Source organism: Mastigoproctus giganteus, chromosome 13 (genome assembly GCF_048544385.1).
Source record: "Mastigoproctus giganteus isolate SK-2022 chromosome 13, ASM4854438v1, whole genome shotgun sequence".
NCBI classification, from domain to species: Eukaryota; Metazoa; Arthropoda; class Arachnida; order Uropygi; family Thelyphonidae; genus Mastigoproctus; species Mastigoproctus giganteus.
In genome coordinates this window covers 12,599,070-12,619,088 of record NC_143587.1, presented here as the reverse complement: position 1 = coordinate 12,619,088, position 20,019 = coordinate 12,599,070, and the positions used below count along the sequence as shown (strand labels likewise).

At 35.5% G+C, this 20,019-nt stretch overlaps 1 protein-coding gene across 1 annotated transcript in view; it reads left to right on the top strand.

The window, feature by feature from the left end:
• Positions 1-20,019, top strand: part of LOC150075770 (prolow-density lipoprotein receptor-related protein 1-like) — a 308,354-nt gene that overhangs the window by 174,461 nt on the left and 113,874 nt on the right. The window contains exons 17-18 of the mRNA XM_090387878.1: positions 2,454-2,741; positions 8,393-8,523. Of these exons, the coding sequence (XP_090244004.1) occupies positions 2,454-2,741; positions 8,393-8,523 (419 nt within the window). The remainder of the gene's footprint in view (positions 1-2,453; positions 2,742-8,392; positions 8,524-20,019) is intronic.

Sequence of the window (20,019 nt, the reverse complement as noted above, 5' to 3'; positions counted from 1 at the left end):
TATCCCCTATTGGCAGATTTTGGAACTATTTTTTTTTTTTTTTTCATGGGATCCTTCTCCCCATGCCTTGAATAGTTTACTTACTAATTAATTTTGGTGGCATTCCACTTATTACTTAGAGCTACAAAGAGCTCTGAATAGGGATACTTTAATTATGGCCACCCTGTATATACAAAATGAGAGACATTTAATTAACAGGAGAGAACATTCACCCTGAATTTGATTCGCCCATATTGTGTGATGAAACTCAATGGAAACCTGAAAGATGAGGCAGAAAAAATGAAATAGCCACATCAGAATATGATAATGGAGAAAGTCATATAGTATGTGAAATCATGTGGCTTGTCATTTGTAGGTTAAGGTTGAAAAAGACAACCTTTTATATGTTGCATTTATTGTTGTTTTAATAAATTGTAATTTACAGTATATCATTTATAGTTTTGATTTTACTTATGCGGTTTCATGTAAATGTATTTTATATAAATTTACAGTTTTATGTAAATGTAGTTTGGCATATTAAAGAGTTCTTAAATACAGTTGGTTGGCATGAGATAGAATTAACATGTATTGTGTACCCAACTTCTGAGAGCTCTTTGAATAGTGGAAAGGAGTTACAGGATAGGCATGCAGATGTTTTTAGCCTGATAATAGTTGATTGTTGGAATAAACTTCTGCTGTTTTTGTGGAAGTGAATTTTTTTCTTATGCTATAAGTTTGCTATTTGCATAATTTTGCCACTACTGATACCAATTAGTATTAGTCATATGGAGAAGAAATATGTGCTTTTGCTGCACCAGCCAAAAAAAATTCATAAAAATAATAAAATAAAATACCTATTTGCTTCCCTTCTGACATAAGTACCTATCCAGCTATACCTGGAGGTTACTTATTCCATACTGGCTGAAATAAATCTTCCTGCAATTTGCTCTAAACCTCTTTCCCTTTAATTTGATTATTGACCCCAGTTATGATATTATTTATAACAGTGAAAACTTTCATTCATTTTATTTTCACTTCTCAGAGCCTTATACAATACACCTCATTTAGTTCCTTTCTAAAGTGCTTAATTATCAAGTTCTGTAGCCCACATATTCAGTCTTTCCTCATAGGGTGCTCTTTTGTAGATCTTACCAGCCAGATTGCCCATCTTAAACCCTTTCAAGAAGCTCTGTGTCTTTTTCGAAATGTGATCTCCATACTGGATGACACAATATAAAATTCCAAAGACTACACAATACTGGATGAGTATTGTTGTGATCTTATAACTTCCTTATATGGTAGGATTATGACTTTCCAATCCCTACAACACAAGCAGCCTGATAAATCATTGAAAGGCCCTGCTTACCATCTGTCTATGCTGCACAGAGAATATCGTGTCCACCCGTACTGTATTGTAACTACCAAATACTTTTCTTCTTCTTTGTTTTTTAATTCAACCCCACCAAAGTGTATAAGTTATTCTGTGATTGCTGTTCCCCTAGTGTAAAATATGTTAAAATATGTAGTAGCTAAAATAAATACTAGCTAAAATATGTAGTTAACCTTACATATTTTAGCATTAAAACATAGTTGCCGTTTTTCTGACTATCCTTGAAGCCTATCCAAGTCATCCTAATGGAGTTTAGCATTGATCATTAACTATTAGAGGGCACACAAAAAACCATAATAGTAGGTACATTAGTATTAATAGTGATATAAGATGCAGAAAGAAAACAATTATTAAGCATCAGCAAAAAAAACAAAAATACTTCTCACATCACCTATCTATCCCCTCCAATAATTTGTGTAATTCTGCCTTGAATTTATTCAAACTGTCCACTTCCACAAAAAACAGATGGAAGTTTGTTCCAACCGCCAACCATTCCCTGGCTGAAGGCAAACCTCCACACATCTATCCTGCAACCATCCTTCCTCAATTTGAATTTATGCTCTGTGATGTGTATAGTCTGAGCAAGAGGAAGAATGCCATCAGCTTATTATATTACTTTTGTTAGCTTTTCATCAGGAGTTAATCAGGTCCCACCAATGCATTTTAACCACTTACAACAGGCCTGGCCAACCCAAATCGTTCTGCAGGCCACCTTGACGAACTACAATTTTCCTTGGGCCACACATAAAATAAAACAATATTTTAAAAATAAAAAAGTAAATGCCATAAAAATTTATTTTATTCATTCATTTTTATTATATATCTATATCAATGATATTTGCTTTTCTTTGCGATCACTCAATTTTTAAAAATCTACTTCAATATTGGTTTGATTTTCCCACTGATGTAGTCAGTAGTATAAAAATCATCTGGCGGGCCACAAAAAATGTGATGTGCCACAGGTTGGCCAGGCCTGACTTAAAATAAAAGAAATTGCATTTAGTTGGGCATACTTTCTTTTTATTATTTTTTAATTTTTTTTTTTATTTTTTCCTCAATGTTGATAAATTATTTTATTTCTTAGGTACCTGTTTTGGGCTGAATCTGTTACCTTTGGACGCATTGAACGTTCCTCATTATCAGGACAAAATAAAAAAGTGATAATGATGGAGGACAATCTATATAGTGTCAGTGATCTTGCTGTTGATGTCACTGACCACTGGTTATATTGGACCAACCCTCTATCGCAGTCTGTAGAAAGGTGCTTTTGGGATGGCAGCAAAAGAGAAGTTATTGCAGCCCGGTATAATACCAGAATGGCAAGACCAATATCTGTAGCTGTTTCACCGAAATTTATATATTGGGCTGACTGGTATGTACTTATATAATTCTTAAAATTATTTCTTAATTTCTTTCTATTTTTTTTATTATTATTATTATTATTATTATTAAAATTTTCTCTTTATTATGAATTTTTATTTATTTATTTTTTATTTTTTTATTATTTTTTTTTGAATTAAGGATAAATAATATTATTCTGTTAACAGTGTATAGGCTGAGGAATGTAACTAGAAACCCAGGTACAATAACTGAAATAAACGATTTGTGTGTTGATTTCATAATTAATTTATAAATTTTAATTACATGAAATTAAACTTAAACGAAATGTTTCATCAGATTCTGTTTCCCTCATAAAATTTAATAGCACGTTGATATATATGCTTTTCAATTTTTTTTTTTTTTTTTTTTTGTGAAAATTGAAGAGCATAGAATTCTCTCTTTGATGGTTTGCATCTGTAATGGTAATCCCTTTGTGTTTCTCATAATAGTGCCCCTCAGTTGTATATTTAGTTAATAATAATAATAAGATTCTTTATTAACATAAATTTTATACAATAGACATTAGTAAATTAATAAGAGGAGTTTACCTCAATATAGTACGTGGAACACTTCCGTATGATACCCTCCAGAAATTAAAACGGAAAAAATGAAAAAATCGACAACTTACCGGTACATTAAAGTAAAATATAAATAATTAAAGTAAAATATAAATAATTAAATAATCAATTTAACACAATTCAAAATCAATTCAAAACAATTAAAATTCAAATTAACGCAATTAAAAGAATCTAACGAAAATATTCAAAACGATTTTCCTTCCTGAAGCTGACAATGATTTTCATTCCTGTGATCACGACAGTCGGTCGAAAAGCATTGTCAGCTTCAGGAAGGAAAATCGTTTTGAATATTTTCGTTAGATTCTTTTAATTGCGTTAATTTGAATTTTAATTGTTTTGAATTGATTTTTAATTGTGTTAAATTGATTATTTAATTATTTATATTTTACTTTAATTATTTATATTTTACTTTAATGTACCGGTAAGTTGTCGATTTTTTCGTTTTTTCCGTTTTAATTTCTGGAGGGTATCATACGGAAGTGTTCCACGTACTATATTGAGGTAAACTCCTCTTATTAATTTACTAATATTATTATCAACGTAGAACATATTGAGTATTTCAGCTCTGATTCATACTATACAATAGACATATACAGAAAGCCAGAGGAATCTTACAATTTGTTGTTTATACAGGTGATTTTGTTTTATAAAAAAAAAAAATAAGTAATAATAATAACTAAATAATAATTAATAGATCAATGCAAAGATGTTAATCAAAATGTAAAAATGAAGTAGTAATTACAGCAAAAAAAGGACTACAAGTTGAGCAGAACATGAAATGACATCGGTTAACTAACTAAGATCGGCACTAACTAAGTTCATGAATATGAACCTAATATACACCTGAGGAGTTTTACAACAGTATTTAGTTGAATGCTGTTGTAAAATTGGTTAGTGAATAAATGAAATCTACTACCCTTAATAATTTGAAGTAGTTTTTGAGTGAGGTGAAAGTCAAGCGTGGTCTTATCAAGCTGTCAGTAGTAGGCTTCCCAAAATATGGCACAGTAGCTGACACAACCTGTTTCTGGGTCAGCTAAAATAAATATATGAAACCCATTTTATTGATTTCTGAGGGTTATAATGCTTGTATGAAATTCTGCCCTTGAGATAAACCTTCCTAGAAAAAAACTTTTCATTAGATAACCAAAAATATTTTTTTAGTTTAGATCCCATACTTTTAATTTCTTTTGTTTTCTATTTTGTAATAGGCAGAGAACAACATCCTCTAAAATATCTCTTCCTGCTAAATGCAGTCTTGAAAAATAAATTCTTTCTATCCGTTGTTTAAACCAATATTCCTGTCTTTGTTTTTTTTTTTTTTTTCCCATTTTAACATACACAAAAATAAATTAAGTTAATTTAAATTCTAAATTACAAAGGCTTTTATGAAATGATTACTCCCAGTCTAAGTACTTCACTTCTAATACAGTATATAAAATACTTTGTGACCTCTAAAATTAAAATGAAGAGAAACACCTACCACCTGCTGTTAACACTTGAATGTAATTACCAGCACAGAGACAAGCAACAAGATTAGTTGGGAGCACAGAAGGATAGTCTACCAAGAAAGATGGGATCTAAATTGCAATCTTGGAAAATATGCATCTGCATGTTGACATTAAATTATATAAAGCTTTAATAGGGTTAAGTAAACTGAATGTTATTAAAATGTTATTTACTAAATTAAATCTGAGAGTAAAGATGCCAATGCCATCTTTACACTCTTAGATCAAATCTGATCTGAGACATAAGGAGGCATAAATTTAAATTGGAAAATGTTGGCTGCAGAAAGTATGTGTGGAAATTTGCATTTAGCTAAAGAGGTAATCAATTCTTGGTATTAACTTCCTAGCATTGCAGAGGTAGGTAGTTTGAATAAATTTAAGGAAGGTTTGGACAGATTATTGGAAGAAAAGGTAAAATAATTTAATTTTTTTTTTTTTTTTGCTGGTGCTGTATAAGCTTAGCTTCCTTCCTTATTACTGATACTAATAATTACACTAACATATCTGGAAAATAAATTTCATAATTGGCAACACTGACAACATTGGACTGCACAAGGTTAATGATTTCAAAATATTGTCAAAATTTTGAAATTTCTGCAGTACACTAAATTTTGGCATTAGTAGAGGCATACGATGCAAGAAAGCAAGCTTATGCAGCATCAACCAAAAAAAAAACTCCCATTTCACCCCTCCATTGGTTCCAAATGCCTGTCGAGCTCAGACTTAAATTTATTTAGGCTATTAACTTCCACAACAAAAGATGGAAGTCTGTTCCACCAATCAATTACCTGCTGGCTAAAGGCGAATTTCTGCACATCTATTCTACAACTGTATTTCCTCAATTTGAGACTGTGTCCCCCTCAGGTTCTTAATCTGAGCAAGAGGAAGAATCCCATCAGCATTCAGCTTGCTCAACCCATTCAAGGCCTTACACACCTCAATCAGATCACCTCGCAGGTGCTTACTCTTCAGGCACTGCAATTTGCAGAACTGAAGCCTTTCTTGGTAAAAGCACCCCTTTGTTCCCCTCACCAAACTTTTTTTTTTTTACCCTTCTTTGTACCCATTCATGCAACTCTACATCCTTCCTAAAATGAAGCCTCCAGACCAGTACACAGTACTCTAGGTGTGACCTGACCATTGCCTTGTATAATGGGATAATCACCTCCCTGTCCCTGCTAGCAAAATTCCTGTATATCATTGACAAGACTCCATGACCTGCCCTGGCAGCCCATCTGCACTGCCCAGCGAACTTCATATTTGACTGCACAATTACCCCAGTTCTTTTTCACTTTCCACTTCCCTGAGTGTAGTACCACACAGTTGGTATGTTCCTCTTAGGTTATTGCTACCCATATGCACTACTTTGCATTTGTCAATGTTAAACTTAAGTTGCCACTTCTCAGCCTATTTGCCCAACTTATCTAGATCCAGTTGGAGTAGCATACTCTCTTTACTGTCGTTAAAAACTCTGCAAACTTGGACCTTAAACCTGATATACCTTCATCAATATCATTGATAAATATACAAAACAACAACGGGGGCCCAACACCCAACCCTGGGAAACTCCACAAAGAGCAGTGTCAATTGATTATTGCTCTCTGTCGTCTCCCATTCCACCATCCTTTTATCCATTGTAGCAACTTACCCTTAATGCCATATCTCTCCAATTTGCACAGCAGTCTGTGCTGTGCAACAGTATCAAAAGCTTTCTTGAAATCCAAGTATATGATATCAAAATTATTTTTGGCATTCAGTTCCTTTGTGACCACATCATAGTGTCCAATCAAATTGGTCAGACAAGACCTCCTTTTAACAAACCCATGCTGTGTCTTAACTATTACTGCAGTCTTGTCTGCATGATTCTGCAGTGCTTCTTTAACCAGTGATTCCATGTATTTTCCCTGGAACACAAGTTAAATTACTTGTGTTACCTTTGTGAATTGGTGATACATTTGCACACACCTCCAGTTCATGGGAACCTCCCCTGTGTCCAAGGAAGCTCTCATAATTATGGCCAAGGGTTTGCTTACTTCCTTTACTGCCTTCTTTAATATAACTGGATAGATCCTGTCCACCCCAGGTGCCTTTTTTATGTTTAACTTCAACAATTTCTCTTCCACTTTGCTCTCAGTTATTACAAAATCATCTAGCTCACTGCCAGAGTTTAATTCACCTCTGGCATTCCCCTCCCTGAATAACTCCTCAAGTGTGAAGGGAAATGCAAAATACTCATTTAGTTTGTTAGCTACCTAAGCAGGATCATCAACAGTTGATCCATCAATATCAAGTGGACCAATCCGATTCATCCCCTTTCTCCTAGAGTTTACATAAGTAAAGAACTCTTTGCTGTTTTTCTTTGCATCTTTTGCCAAAGATTTCTCATAATCTGCCTTTGCCTGCCTAACCTCCTTTGTGACTTGGTTACAGACCATCTTATATCTATCATAGGCTTCCATGTCACCCATTAATTTATATGTATCCCATGACTTCAGATTAGTCACTCTTGAGGCCAACATCTGCTGAGTGGAGGAAACCATTTTTGGTGACAGGAAATAAACAGTGGTTGGCATTTCAATAGCCACAGGCATTTTAGTTGGCTCCATGCATAGCATTCTTCGTGAAAGTCTAAGAATGAGCAAGGCGTCAACCAGATGGTTTCCATTGCAGTTTTGTCAGGAACAAAAGACATTCACTTGAAGTTATATGAAGCTCACTTGAGATGTTTCAGTGAATAGTTGTTTTTTCTCAATTATATCAATAGATGAAACTTGGATTCCGATGTTCAGTTTTGAAACCAGGTGTCAGTCTGCCCATTGGAAGCATGCTGAGTCATCACTGCTTCTCAGAAAGTTGTTGCAAGTGTAGAGGTATTTAGGGTTGCTGTTTTCTGGGATACTGATGATGAAATAACCCTCAGAAGTGTTACCAAGAACATTACAGTGACAGGAAGCTTGTGAAATTCTGAAAGGCATTAAAAATGAAAAAATAATAATAATAAATAAATAAAAAGTTTTGCCATTTCAAGAAATGTCTGCATGAAGTGAATCACATTCAATTCCATCAGGAAAATGTTCTAAGGTGCAACATTTTCTTACAGAAAACAAAATTGAGGATATCCCACATCCTGTCATCTGACTTTGAACCTGTGATTGTTTGTTTCTAATGATGAGGATGTTCTTTTTTTGGCACATTTCCTAGCCCAGCAAGCAAGTGCTTCAGCCGTTCACCAGTAGGTTAATGACATCGCCAAACATTGCAGTGACCCTCACAGCTTGGAAGAAAATATGTGAAAAATGTATGTCCCTCCTGGGATTATTGAGTTGAAAAATGACTTGTTTCATTTTTGTATCTTGTGTATTTTGTGAGAAATAAATTTGTAAACTTTAACTTGAACTCACCATGTTTTTTAAATGGATTATAATTTATAAAAGTTGACGGATGTGATAAGTTAACTTGTTATATACTCTTAGCTACATACATTATGTTATTACCAACATTAAAAATAAATGCTTGGACTTTGTTAAAATTTTACAATGAAGTCTAAAATATTTCAGCCTTTATCAAGATGGATCACTTCTTCAAATATCTAAGCACAATTTCTCTCATATAAATATTTTGAAGAAAGATCTTGTGGTAATGGGAGATGTTGGAAAAGTCAGAGTTTTTGACTTGGAAATGCAACCAGGTAAGTTTTTTTTTTTTTATTTTATTTTTTTATTATAATTATTTTATTATTTTTTTAATAATAAAAAAAAAGCATCCACAACACACACGCTGATTGTTAATTCTCTTTCATTTTAAATACCTTTAAATGTGTTTGTCATATAATGTTTATAATGTGAGTGAGGAAAAGAATCTTTTTTGTCTTGGTAATCTTTTTTTATGTAAATTCAGTACAGTAAAAGAAAAAAATATGAATGACAAAAATGCTGTTAATGAAAATTTCTCTGAAGAGAAAGAATTTGAGCACAAAATATTACTTAGAAAAATTATGAGAAATCTAGTTATTTTCCACCTTGCTGGCGATGAACTACTGTAGTTGTTCATCATTAGCCAAAAAAATATGTACCACTCCTTTCTACTTTATTTCATTAGTATCATCCTGTGCACATGAAATTGTGTAGTAAAATGATATTCATCATGCTTCTCATTTTTACAGGCTGTATAATCTGTCAAAATTCATGAAGAGAAATAGTAGTGAAAATTATGTAAGAAAGCAAGCTTTTATATCATCAGAAAAAACACACACACTACATACTTCATGCTTTACCCATCTATGCTCTCCAAGAATTTTTCTAGATCTTCCTTGAATTTATTCAAACCATCCAACAATTCAAGCCTTTTCCAACAATCAACCACCCGCTGGCTTAAAGCAAAATTCTGCACATCTATCCTGCAGCCATCCTTCCTCAACTTCAATTTATGCCCCCCCCCTCAGTGTAGTCTCAGCAAGTGGAAAAATGCCATTAACATTCAGCTTACTCAATCCATTCCAGGCTTTAAACACCTCAATCTGATCTTCCCACAGGTGCCTAGTCTTGAGATGTTGTGGTTTGCAGAACTGAAATCTTTTTAGGTGTACTGATACTGATGTTCCCTTTTATTCCCTTTCCCAGTCTGGTTACCCTTCTCTGCACCTGTTCCACCCAGCATTCCAACAACCTTCATAAAGTGAGCCCTCCAGACCTGTATACAGTACTCAAAGTACAGCCTAATCATGAGCTTGTACAAAGGGATAATCACCTTGTTATCCCTGCTAGCAAAGTTTCTGTATGTCATTGACAAAACTGCATGAGCTATTCTGGCAGCATGTCTGCACTGCTCAGAGAATTTCATATCTGACTGCACAATTACCCCATGTCTTTTTCATTTTAACTGCCTTGAGTGTAGTGGAAAATGAAAAAGACCGGGGGGGGGGGTAATTGTAGTACCACACAGATAATTTACTTTTCAACTGTATGTTACTACTGAGAGTAGTAATCACACAGTTAATAAGTTACTCTGGGATTACTGCTACCCATATGCAGTACCTTGCATTTGTCAATGTTAAATTTCAACTGCCATTTCTCAGCCCATTGACCCAATTTTGCTAGATACTGATAACCACCCTGATAACCTTTGTATCACCTACAAACTTTGGCATCAAGCTTGATATATCTTCATCAGTATCATTAATAAATATTGAAAACTGTAGCCCAGCACTGAACCTGGGTGGGAGCCTCCACTGATAACATTAGTCCACGAAGAGCAGCGCCCATTGATAACCGCACTGTCTTCTTCCAGTCACCCATCCCTTTATACACCACTCTTTTATCTGCAACACTATTGAAAGTCTTCCTGAAATCCAAGTATATAATATCAAATTTATTTTTCATCCAGTTCCTTGGTCACCACATCATACCAACCTATCAGATTGTTTAGACAAGACCACACCCCCCTTAACAAATCCATGCTGTGACTGCAGTATAATTGCATTCCTGTCAAGATGCTCAATGCTGATGGGATTCTTCCTCTTGCTCAGAATAATCACCTGAGAGGGCATAAATTCAAATTGAGGAAAGACAGATGTAGGATAGCCGTGAGGAAATTTGCCTTTAGCCAGCGGGTGGTTGGTTGCTGGAATAGACTTCCATCCCTTGTCGTGGAAGTTGATAGCCTAAATAAGTTTAAGGCTCAGCTGGACAGGTATTTCGAACGAACAGAGGGGTGAAGTGGTTATTTTTTATTTATTTATTTATTTGTTTTTTTTTTTTTTTTTTTTTGTTTTTTTTTTTGGCTGATGCTGCATAAGCTTGCTTTCTTGCATCAAATGCCTCTACTAATGCTAAGATGGTCCTGGATTACTTTAACCAGTAACCCCATTATTTTTCCTGGAACAGATGTTAAGCTAACAGGTCTGTAATTACTCATGTCATCTTTTGATTCTCCTTTATGAATTGGGGATTTCTCCTCCAATTTCTTTTCAGCTATCACAAAGTCATTTAGCTCCGTGTTGCAGTTTGATAAACTTCTAGCATCCTCTCTCCCTAAAGAATTCCTCGTGTGCGAATTTAGATTGCAAAATACCTGTTCATTTTGTCAGCAACTTGAGCAGTGTCAGTAAGAGTTGATGACCCTGCTTGACCTGATTGACGTTAATGGGTCAGTGTGATTCAGTCCTTTCCTTCTGCTCTTAATATAAACATAGAAGTCATTGCTGCTTTTCTTTGCATCCTTTGCCAAAGATATCTCATAATCTGCCTTCGCTTGCCTAACCTCCTTTGTAACTTGATTACAGACTAGCTTATATCTACCATAGGCTTCTGTGTTGCCTGATAATTTATATGCATCCCATGCACTTTCTTCTCTTCCACTTGTCTCATTAGTTCATCTGACATCCATTTAGGTGTAAGCCTTGAACAGCAGTATTTTTTCATTGGTATGTAAAGTGTAATGGTTTCTTTGATTACTTTCCTGAATGGTTGCAATTTAAAATTTGCTATTGGTAACATCATCAGTTGGTTTCACTGCATAGAATTTAAAAATCATCTGAGACTAGTCACCCTTATGAAAGCAAAAGTGTTTCCTTTACCATGATAGTAGTTATGTCCTTAATTAAATTCTATATTGGTACGTGATCACTGCCACCCAGTGGGTCTTTTTCTTTCAGATCCTTAATGTATGTTGAATTACTGAAGGCAAATAAATGAACTGTCTGATGAAGATTTGTCAAGAGTGGTTTAAAAACATATCAGCTTTATAAGAAGCATTTATTGACCAAATCCATTAGAAAGAAACACCTGTCCTGAGCTAGAGAAATTGCTTATTGAACAATCGAGTGGTGAGAATCTAATCTTTTGTGAACAGTCCGAATTTAACCTCCATGGATCAGATGGGAACTGCCATGTATGCTATATATGGATGTAATTTACTAATACAATTAAAATATATAAATGGTTGAGTTGTGTAGATAAAATAATTATTTTAATTGGGTTAAATATTCAAACTGTGTCATGAAAGTAATGGAAGTGAGTGATAAGTTGCCAATCACTTCTTTGTGTAAAATACTAGGTGTGTGGTATAAGAAAAGAAGGAAAAAAGCAATCAATGGATGGTAAAAAAAAAAAAAAAAAAAAAAAGGGCAAAGAATAGGGTTGAGGCAAAAATATGACAGAGTAGTATATGACTGATACTCAAGAATATTGGAAGCGTAATGCCTGTCTTCCTGTGAGAGGCAGATAGGCTATACATAAAACATTAGTATGTGGTTTAAGAAAAGGAATTGATATGGGCAATAAAAAAAAGGTGAAAAATATGTGTAAGTTGGAGAAAGGAAAAAGTAGAAATAGTCAAGGGGTACTTTAACATTATTTCTATCGTTGCTTTTCCTTTCTCCTAATTTTTCACATGTCTTTTCACCATCCTTATCTCCCACGTCAACTCCCTTTCCTATACCACATGCCTAATATTTTGCACAGAACAACAACCTTAACTATCTTTTTTACTAATGTTCACCTAATGCAAGGTTCTGTTATTGAAGGATGGGCTTTTTCATATTGTGCTACTGTCTATATATTTTGCAATACAATATTTTGTCGCAATCTGGGGTGGGTTTTTTTTTTTTTTTTTTTTTACCTACCATTGGTTTGCTTTTTCTCTGCCTGGTCACCTACCAATCACTTCTTTTAATTTTATGGCATATAGTTCAGATTTTGACCCAATTAAAATAATTAAATTATTTTGCCTTTACAGTTGAACCATTTTTTACATGTTAATTGTATTAGTAAAGATTAAATGATCACTAAGTATTCTTTTTACTATGTGAATATATTTTTAAATGTATGTATTGAATTGTTACCACATCAATCTACACTCAAAGTATGGCATTGTTTCAAGATTTTATTGAAACCTGTTTTCAGGCCTCTTTAGAGGAGGAGATACCCACCACATGGCTGCTTGCACTGGAACTAGCTGTATTAGTAAATATACATTTACATCATCCTATTCCATCCAGTTTGCAATTTTATCTCTGTCTGACTGCTATCCACAACTTATTTGAATTGGTCTAGAGTTGGTCTTTACTATTCCATATGCCTTATTTTTTCCTTTTTTTTTTTATTACAAAACATTCTCTTGTCCTTTCAGTACTGATGTAATTATTTTCTTTTCTTCCCGTTTTTTTGGCTAATAATAATTATCAATTTTTCAATGTGTTAAATATTTGACTCTTTTATCTAATGCCACAAAATACAAAATTTCTTAACTTTTTTGCATCAATATTGATACTTTGCAGCTGTAATCTGTCTTCCACTATATTTTTTATAAATTTTAAGACAGTGTTTCCCAAACTGTGGGTGCGTGGGCCCCTGGGCATCCGTAGACCAGTTTCTGGGGGGTCCGCAAAACGGAACCTCTGGAACGGGTCAAATTATTCATTCTATGTATAGCAAGTTGATGATAATTAAAGTTATTATTATATATTTATGTAAATATTAGAATAAAGTTGAGTAGTTTTAAACATAAAACTTTGAATTTTCTTTTCAGAAAATTCAGTGTTCATACATGTACAGTAAACCCTTGCTAATCTGGATTAATTAAGGGGAGAGGTCATCCGAATTAGGCTGAATTCGTTTTATTATTTTCTGTTTTACTTAGCTTGTGAGGGATGTTCAATACTTTTTATTTACCTATGAACTGTGTTTTATGTTTATTTTCTGCATATCTTATGACTTTATATAAAGTCCTGTATAAAGTCCTATTATTCCAACCACATTTCTACATCATGGATATACTTTCTCTTTTCCAACACTACTCTTATGTATCTCTATGCACTTAATTTTTCAAAATACGACTATAGAGACCACTATTCCCATTTCTTCACAACTATCTATTAAGTCCATTATGCTGCCATAAATTGCCATAATTCCTGTTTTGACTTACATGATTTTTTTTTTTTTTTTTTTTTTTTTTTTGGCTGCTTTTTCCCTGCAGTACAAGCATTTGGTATTAGTCTCCTTTTTATACTAACCCTTACAAAGCCAGGGCCCTTAGTAAAAGGTTGGGCTTTGCAACCCCAGTTAACCCAGTACGTTTAATAACTTTTTATCTTTCTACTTTCTATTTCTGACCCCCGCCCCAATTCGTAAAATTATTGGTGCAATACGAGGGTGATATGAGCGTTCAAACTATCCTTATTCTATTGCTATTTTCGTCTTAATTTAACTACTGCTTTATCCCTTTCCCATCCTCAATTTAATACCTCACCCTATACCATATGTTTGTTCTAAATAATTTTAATTCTTCTAGTTTCCACAAAATTCCAACACTAATATATTTTTCCAAATTTACTTAAAAATCTACATATAATTCAAGAACCTTTTGTCCCACTCTGAGAACACTTAATTATATTTTATTTTAGCTTTATCCTTATTTTTACATTAAAAAAAAAAATTTTTTTTACATCATTGACATTGTGTTGGGGCTACCTTGTCCATACTGTAAGAGAATGTGCTAATTTTATTCTTTTTCTTTTTGACCTTTTTTCACCTCTTCCACTGTTATGGACAAGTATAGTAATGCAGTTCCTGATACATGATCAGGTGAAATCCCTGAGAAATATCAATATTTACTTCAGCTCACATCAGATTTTGCATTTTTGCTATCCCTGTGTTTGACCTATATCTAAATTTTCTTACCCATATCTGATGACGGGCCTCCGTAGCTGAGTGGTCAGGAGCAGGACTTGCAGTAGCACACGCTCCTTGAGTAGACCGGGGCTCAAGCCCCTGGCTGCTAAATACAGTTGATCTGCCAATCTGCACTGGACCAGCATGGTAGATTATGGTCCATGTCCCTCAGCATGAATTGTTGAGGCTTCCATCCTGCAGTGGGTTGATAATGGCTGCAGTTTATCTTTTGTTTTATCTGATGACAGCTTTAGCACCTTTTATTTATTTTTTTAATCATTTGGTATTAATCGTTTTACTTTACAGTTCCCTCACTTCTAATTAGCTTTGCAATTCGAACCATGATTTTCTTAATTCATCATAACTTTTAGGATATTAACATTCTTTCGCCATTTACAAACCTACAATACTTCTTTTTTGTACTATCCTTACCCTTCTAATCCTTGGCACTTTGTGTAATTTTCACCTCCATCTGTGTAAACTTATCTATTCTTACATACATACCTATATATACTTTTGCATCCTTTACTGCTGCTTTGTGCATTTTGGTGCATCTGTCATACCTTACTTAGTTATTTTTATTCTTATTTTTATCCAGCAACTGAAATTGATTTTATATTATATTTAATATACAGGATGGCCATAATTAAAGTATTCCTATTCAGAGCTCTCTGTAGCTCTAAGTAATAAGTGGAATGCCACCAAAATTAGTAATTAAACTATTCAAGGCATGGGGAGAAGGATCCCATGGAAAAAAAAAAAAAAAAATGTTCCAAAATCTGCCGATAGGAGATAATATGGCGCTGTACAAGAAGAAAGACATGACAAAGTATCAACAAATAAATAACTAAGACAAACCTTAAGGAAATTACAAACTTTTATTTGTGCTCTTTGCAAAATAACAGAAAGAAACTGAATTGAACTAGTTTTAAGTCCAAATTAAAACATAAGACACCTAAGAGAGCAGAAAATTTCCATAAATCTGAGTTAATTTAATTTTCCCAGCAGAAGAGAGCTATAAAGCCACAACGCGAACATTGCAAGCGTATCCTGTAAGTTTACTGTTATGCATTTCACTCTGCCTGATCATGCTTTAATTGCAAGGTTCTTGTACATTAATGGATGCAATACAGCAGCCGCTCTGCGTGAATTTAGATGCTGTAAGTACTTACGTCTTACGTCTTTATCAGCTGCACCAGTTAAAAGGAAGATTAACAAAAATGGAGGAAACTGTCCTTTGTTGTTAAGCCTGGAAGAGGAAGGAAGCCTGTTTTACCTCAGGTAGCAGAGGAAGCTGCAACGGCTATCATCGACCAATCCATGGATACAGCTGCTGGAACTAGTAGCAGCGCATGGGGAGTATAGTGTGTTTAGGATTTAATGGCACCAGGGGTTTCCCCACATCTCTGCATAGTTTACATTGTCGTGTGATACAGTATACTGTACAGTCCAGAGATTTAAAAGTGTATGGATATTGTGGTGTGTACTGTTGTTCTTCTGGTGCTTCAGCTGCTGGGACCCCAGAGTCCCAGCGGGGACTCTGGCAGGCCCTGCCACCTAATTTCCTGAGATTTCAGTGGCTAGGACCTATATAAAAAAAAATAATAATAATAAAAAAAATGGGGAGATAATGCCAGAATTGTAAAAGCCTGGTGAATGCAGTTTAATTTTGTCAAATTTAAATTTGAACGTGTGGGGAGTCCGCTAGTGTACAGACAAAGTAGGAGGGAGAGACTGAAGGCTGGGGGGGAAAGTCAGAAGTATGGAGACGAAAGAGAAGATGACCCCCAATGATTTCCAGTGGGGCATGCCCATGCCCCACCAAGAGAAAGTGGGGTAGGCAGGGAAGGAAGGAGACAAATTGTCCCCACCCCCACAAGGATAGAGAAAGAAAGTGGGTGAGGCTATCTTCCCAATCACCAACTGGCGAAGTGGCAGCTTACCCGCATTCAATCTTGGTTGGAGATTGTCCATTTCAGTGATTTCCTTGTCTTATCGTGATAAGATGCGACTTTAGTCTTGACTTCAGCCGGCAAAGTGGGTTTCTCAAGATGGCAGCATAACTGTGGTCTGTTTCGACAGTCAGTTTTGGTGTTTGTCTTGTCTTATCGTGATAAGAGGAAGATGAGACATCAGTTTTGGCTTCAACCAGCACAATTAGTTACATGCAGTTTTGCTCCTGATGGGAGAGTGTCTAGTTTAGTGTTTGTTACGTCAGATCTTTGTAGAGGAAGCAATGAGTCTGTTCAGTTTTGTGATCGTTTTTTTTTTTTTTTTTTTTCTCTCGATAACATGACAGCAGTTGTTTCTTATTCAGTTTTGCCAGTGTTGCTCTTCAGGCTGAGGTTCAGTGCAGGGTTTGTAGTGATAAGGTTGTTCTGTTCATGCTAAGTGGTTACTAAGTTAGTATTAGTAATGGCCACATGGTGCAAGAAAGCCTCTGGCTTATGTTGCACCAGCCAAAAAAAAAAAAAAAAAAAAAAAAAAACCCCGAATAAAACAATGATTAAAAAAAAATAATAATAAATAAATAATAATTAATAAAAGAAAAGGAAATTAAACCTATCATACTATGCGCTTCCCTGACCCGAAGGTACTATCCAGATGACCTTTGAATTTCCCCAAACTGTCAGCCTCTACTACCCATGTAGGCAACTTATTCCTGTAATTTATAACTCGCTGGCTAAAGTAAAACTTCCTGCAGCCCAATCTAAACATTCCCCCCTGGAACTTGAATTTATGTCCCCTAGTTCTAGCATCATTTATAATCTTGAAAATTTCATCCTCATTCATTTTACTGATGCCTCTCAGAGCCTTAAATACCTCAATCAAATCTCCTCTAAGGTGTCTAGTTTCCACTCTGCAACCCACATATTCAAAGTCTTTCTTTATAAGGACGCCCTTTTGCCAATCTCACCAGGCGAGTTACCCGTCTTTGCACCCTTTCAAGAAGCTCAATGTTTTTCTTTAGGTGCGGTCTCCATACTTGAACACAGTATACCAAGTGTGGTCTAACAAAAGCCTTATATAATGGGATTATCACGTCCCTATCTCTACTTGCAAGAATTCGATAGATCATCGATAGGACACCATGAGCCTTCCTTGCAACCTGTTTACAATGCTCAGAGAATTTCATGTCTGACCGTATCGTAACACCCACGTCCCTTTCCTCCAGTACTGGGATTACTGTTTCCCAGGTGTAATACCTTACACTTTGTTGGATTAAAGCATAGCTGCCATTTTTCTGACCATTCCTGAAGTCTATCTAGGTCTCTGTGAAGAAGCTCAGCTTGACAGTGATTATTAACTACTCTACCAATTTTAACATCATCTGCAAATTTAGACACCACGCCCTCTATCCCTTCATCGATGTTGTTTATGAAAATTAAAAACAACAGTGGTCCCAATACTGATCCTTGGGGAAACCCCACTTCTTACATCAACCCAATCTGAGAAATAGCCATTTTATCATAACCCTCTGCCTCCTGCCCTGAAGCCATCCATCTATCCATCTAAGGATTTTCCCAGTGATTCCAACCTGTTCCAGCTAATAAAGCAGCCGCTCATGTGGGACTGAGTCAAAAGCTTTGCTGAAATCTAAATAAACAATGTCGAAATTATTCCCTAAATCGAGCTCGTGAGTGACCCTTTCGAAATAGCGAACCAGATTTGTTAAACATGATTTTCCCTTTACTAAACCATGCTGAGTATCCTTGAGAATTTCAATTCGATCCAAATGATCCTGAATTCCACCCTTGATCATTGTTTCCATGATTTTCCCTACCACTGAAGTCAGACTGACAGGTCGATAATTTCCCACTTCACTCTTAGTCACCCTTATGTATGGGAGATACATTGGCACTTTTCTAATCCAAGGGAATCTCCCCAGAGTCTAGTGATGCTCGCATAATTAGCCTCAATGGTTCAATGCACTCACTTGCCGCCTCCCTTAAGATTAAAGGGTATATTCCATCAACTCCAGGAGCCTTACTGGCCTGTAGGCTCGAAAGTTTTTTCATTAAATAATTTTGCGAAATTTCGATATCATTAATTACATATTTTTCAACTTTGCTCCCACAGTTTCCCATTACCACAAAAGGTTTTTCATTTGTAAATATCGATGCAAAATAACTGTTGAGTTCATCTGCAACGGCAGCTGGTGTATTTAATATTATCCCCTTTCCCTTACGTAAAGGGCCAATCTGGTTTGTCCTGCTCTTCTTGGTATTTATATATGTGAAGAATTCTTTATCCCCCCCCCCGCTCTGTTTGCTAGTGATTTCTCATAAACTGCCTTTGCCTGTCGAACCTTTTCTGTGGCTCTATTACAGATCATCTTGTAGCTGTTATAGGCTTCAGTATTTTTTATTGCTCTGTAACCTTTCCATGCCACCTTTTTCTGCTCAAGTAATGTGACAACTTCACTATTCATCCAACTTGGAACCCTCCTCGTGGAGTATTTTTTTAATGGTAAATACGCATTCAAGGCATCTGTGATTAATGCTTTAAAAGCATACCACAGTTCAAATGTATTCATTGTCTGCCCGATATCTACCCAGTTAGAGGCCATGCAGTACCTTAAGGCATCGTAATTTCCTTTTCTGAAATTAAAACCCATTCCTTTGCCTTTTACTGCTGCTACCTTTCTCATCATCATCATCCACCGTAGAACTCCGTGATCACTTCCTGCTATTGGTTCCTCTACTGTCAGCCCTGTTATGTCATCTGATTCATGGGTGATGATGAGGTCTAGGATATTCTTTTCTCTAGTACTTTCCCTGACATGTTGATACAAATAACTGTCATCTAGTTGATTTAAAAATTTTGTTCCCCATGTCAAGTTTCCTTCCCATTCACTCCAATCAATTAGAGGAAAATTGAAATCACCCATAATAAAACATTGACGCTTACTTGTTTGCTGCGGATGGTGCCATGTCCAGTTAGAAAATAGGTAGTTTGTAGTCCTTGTGAAAACCAGGTCAGAGACTTCGGAAATACTCTGTCAATGCCCAGTATAAATTTTCAAGTTCTTTCTCCTTTGATGGAGGTTGTCCGCCTTTCCTGTCAAATTTGTTGTAGGTAGGTCAGAAATCTTCTTTCCTCACTGGGTCTGTTGCTTAATGGATCTGTTATATGGCTGATATAGGTAGTGGGTTTGTCCCCAGTGAGTTGGTAGAGCATTCCAACACATGTGGCCTCCAGGTCAAGGGGTAGCATCCCTGCCAGAACCTGCAGTGTGTGCATGCTAACCATGTTACATGCCCTGGTCATGTTAAGAAGAATTGGCCTGTGAATGGACTAATTTAGTGAGGCAATTGGATGTCCCATATTCCACTGTGTGGAAAATTCTTCGGAAACTAATCCACTATTATCCATACAAGATGTCGCCAGCAGCAGCTGCAAAGAGATGATCCTGAAAAACGAATGGCATTTGCTCTAACATTTTTGGTCAGAATGAAAATGGACGATGTCTGGCCGTGAAACATTCTTTGGGGAGATGAGGCTGATTTTTATCT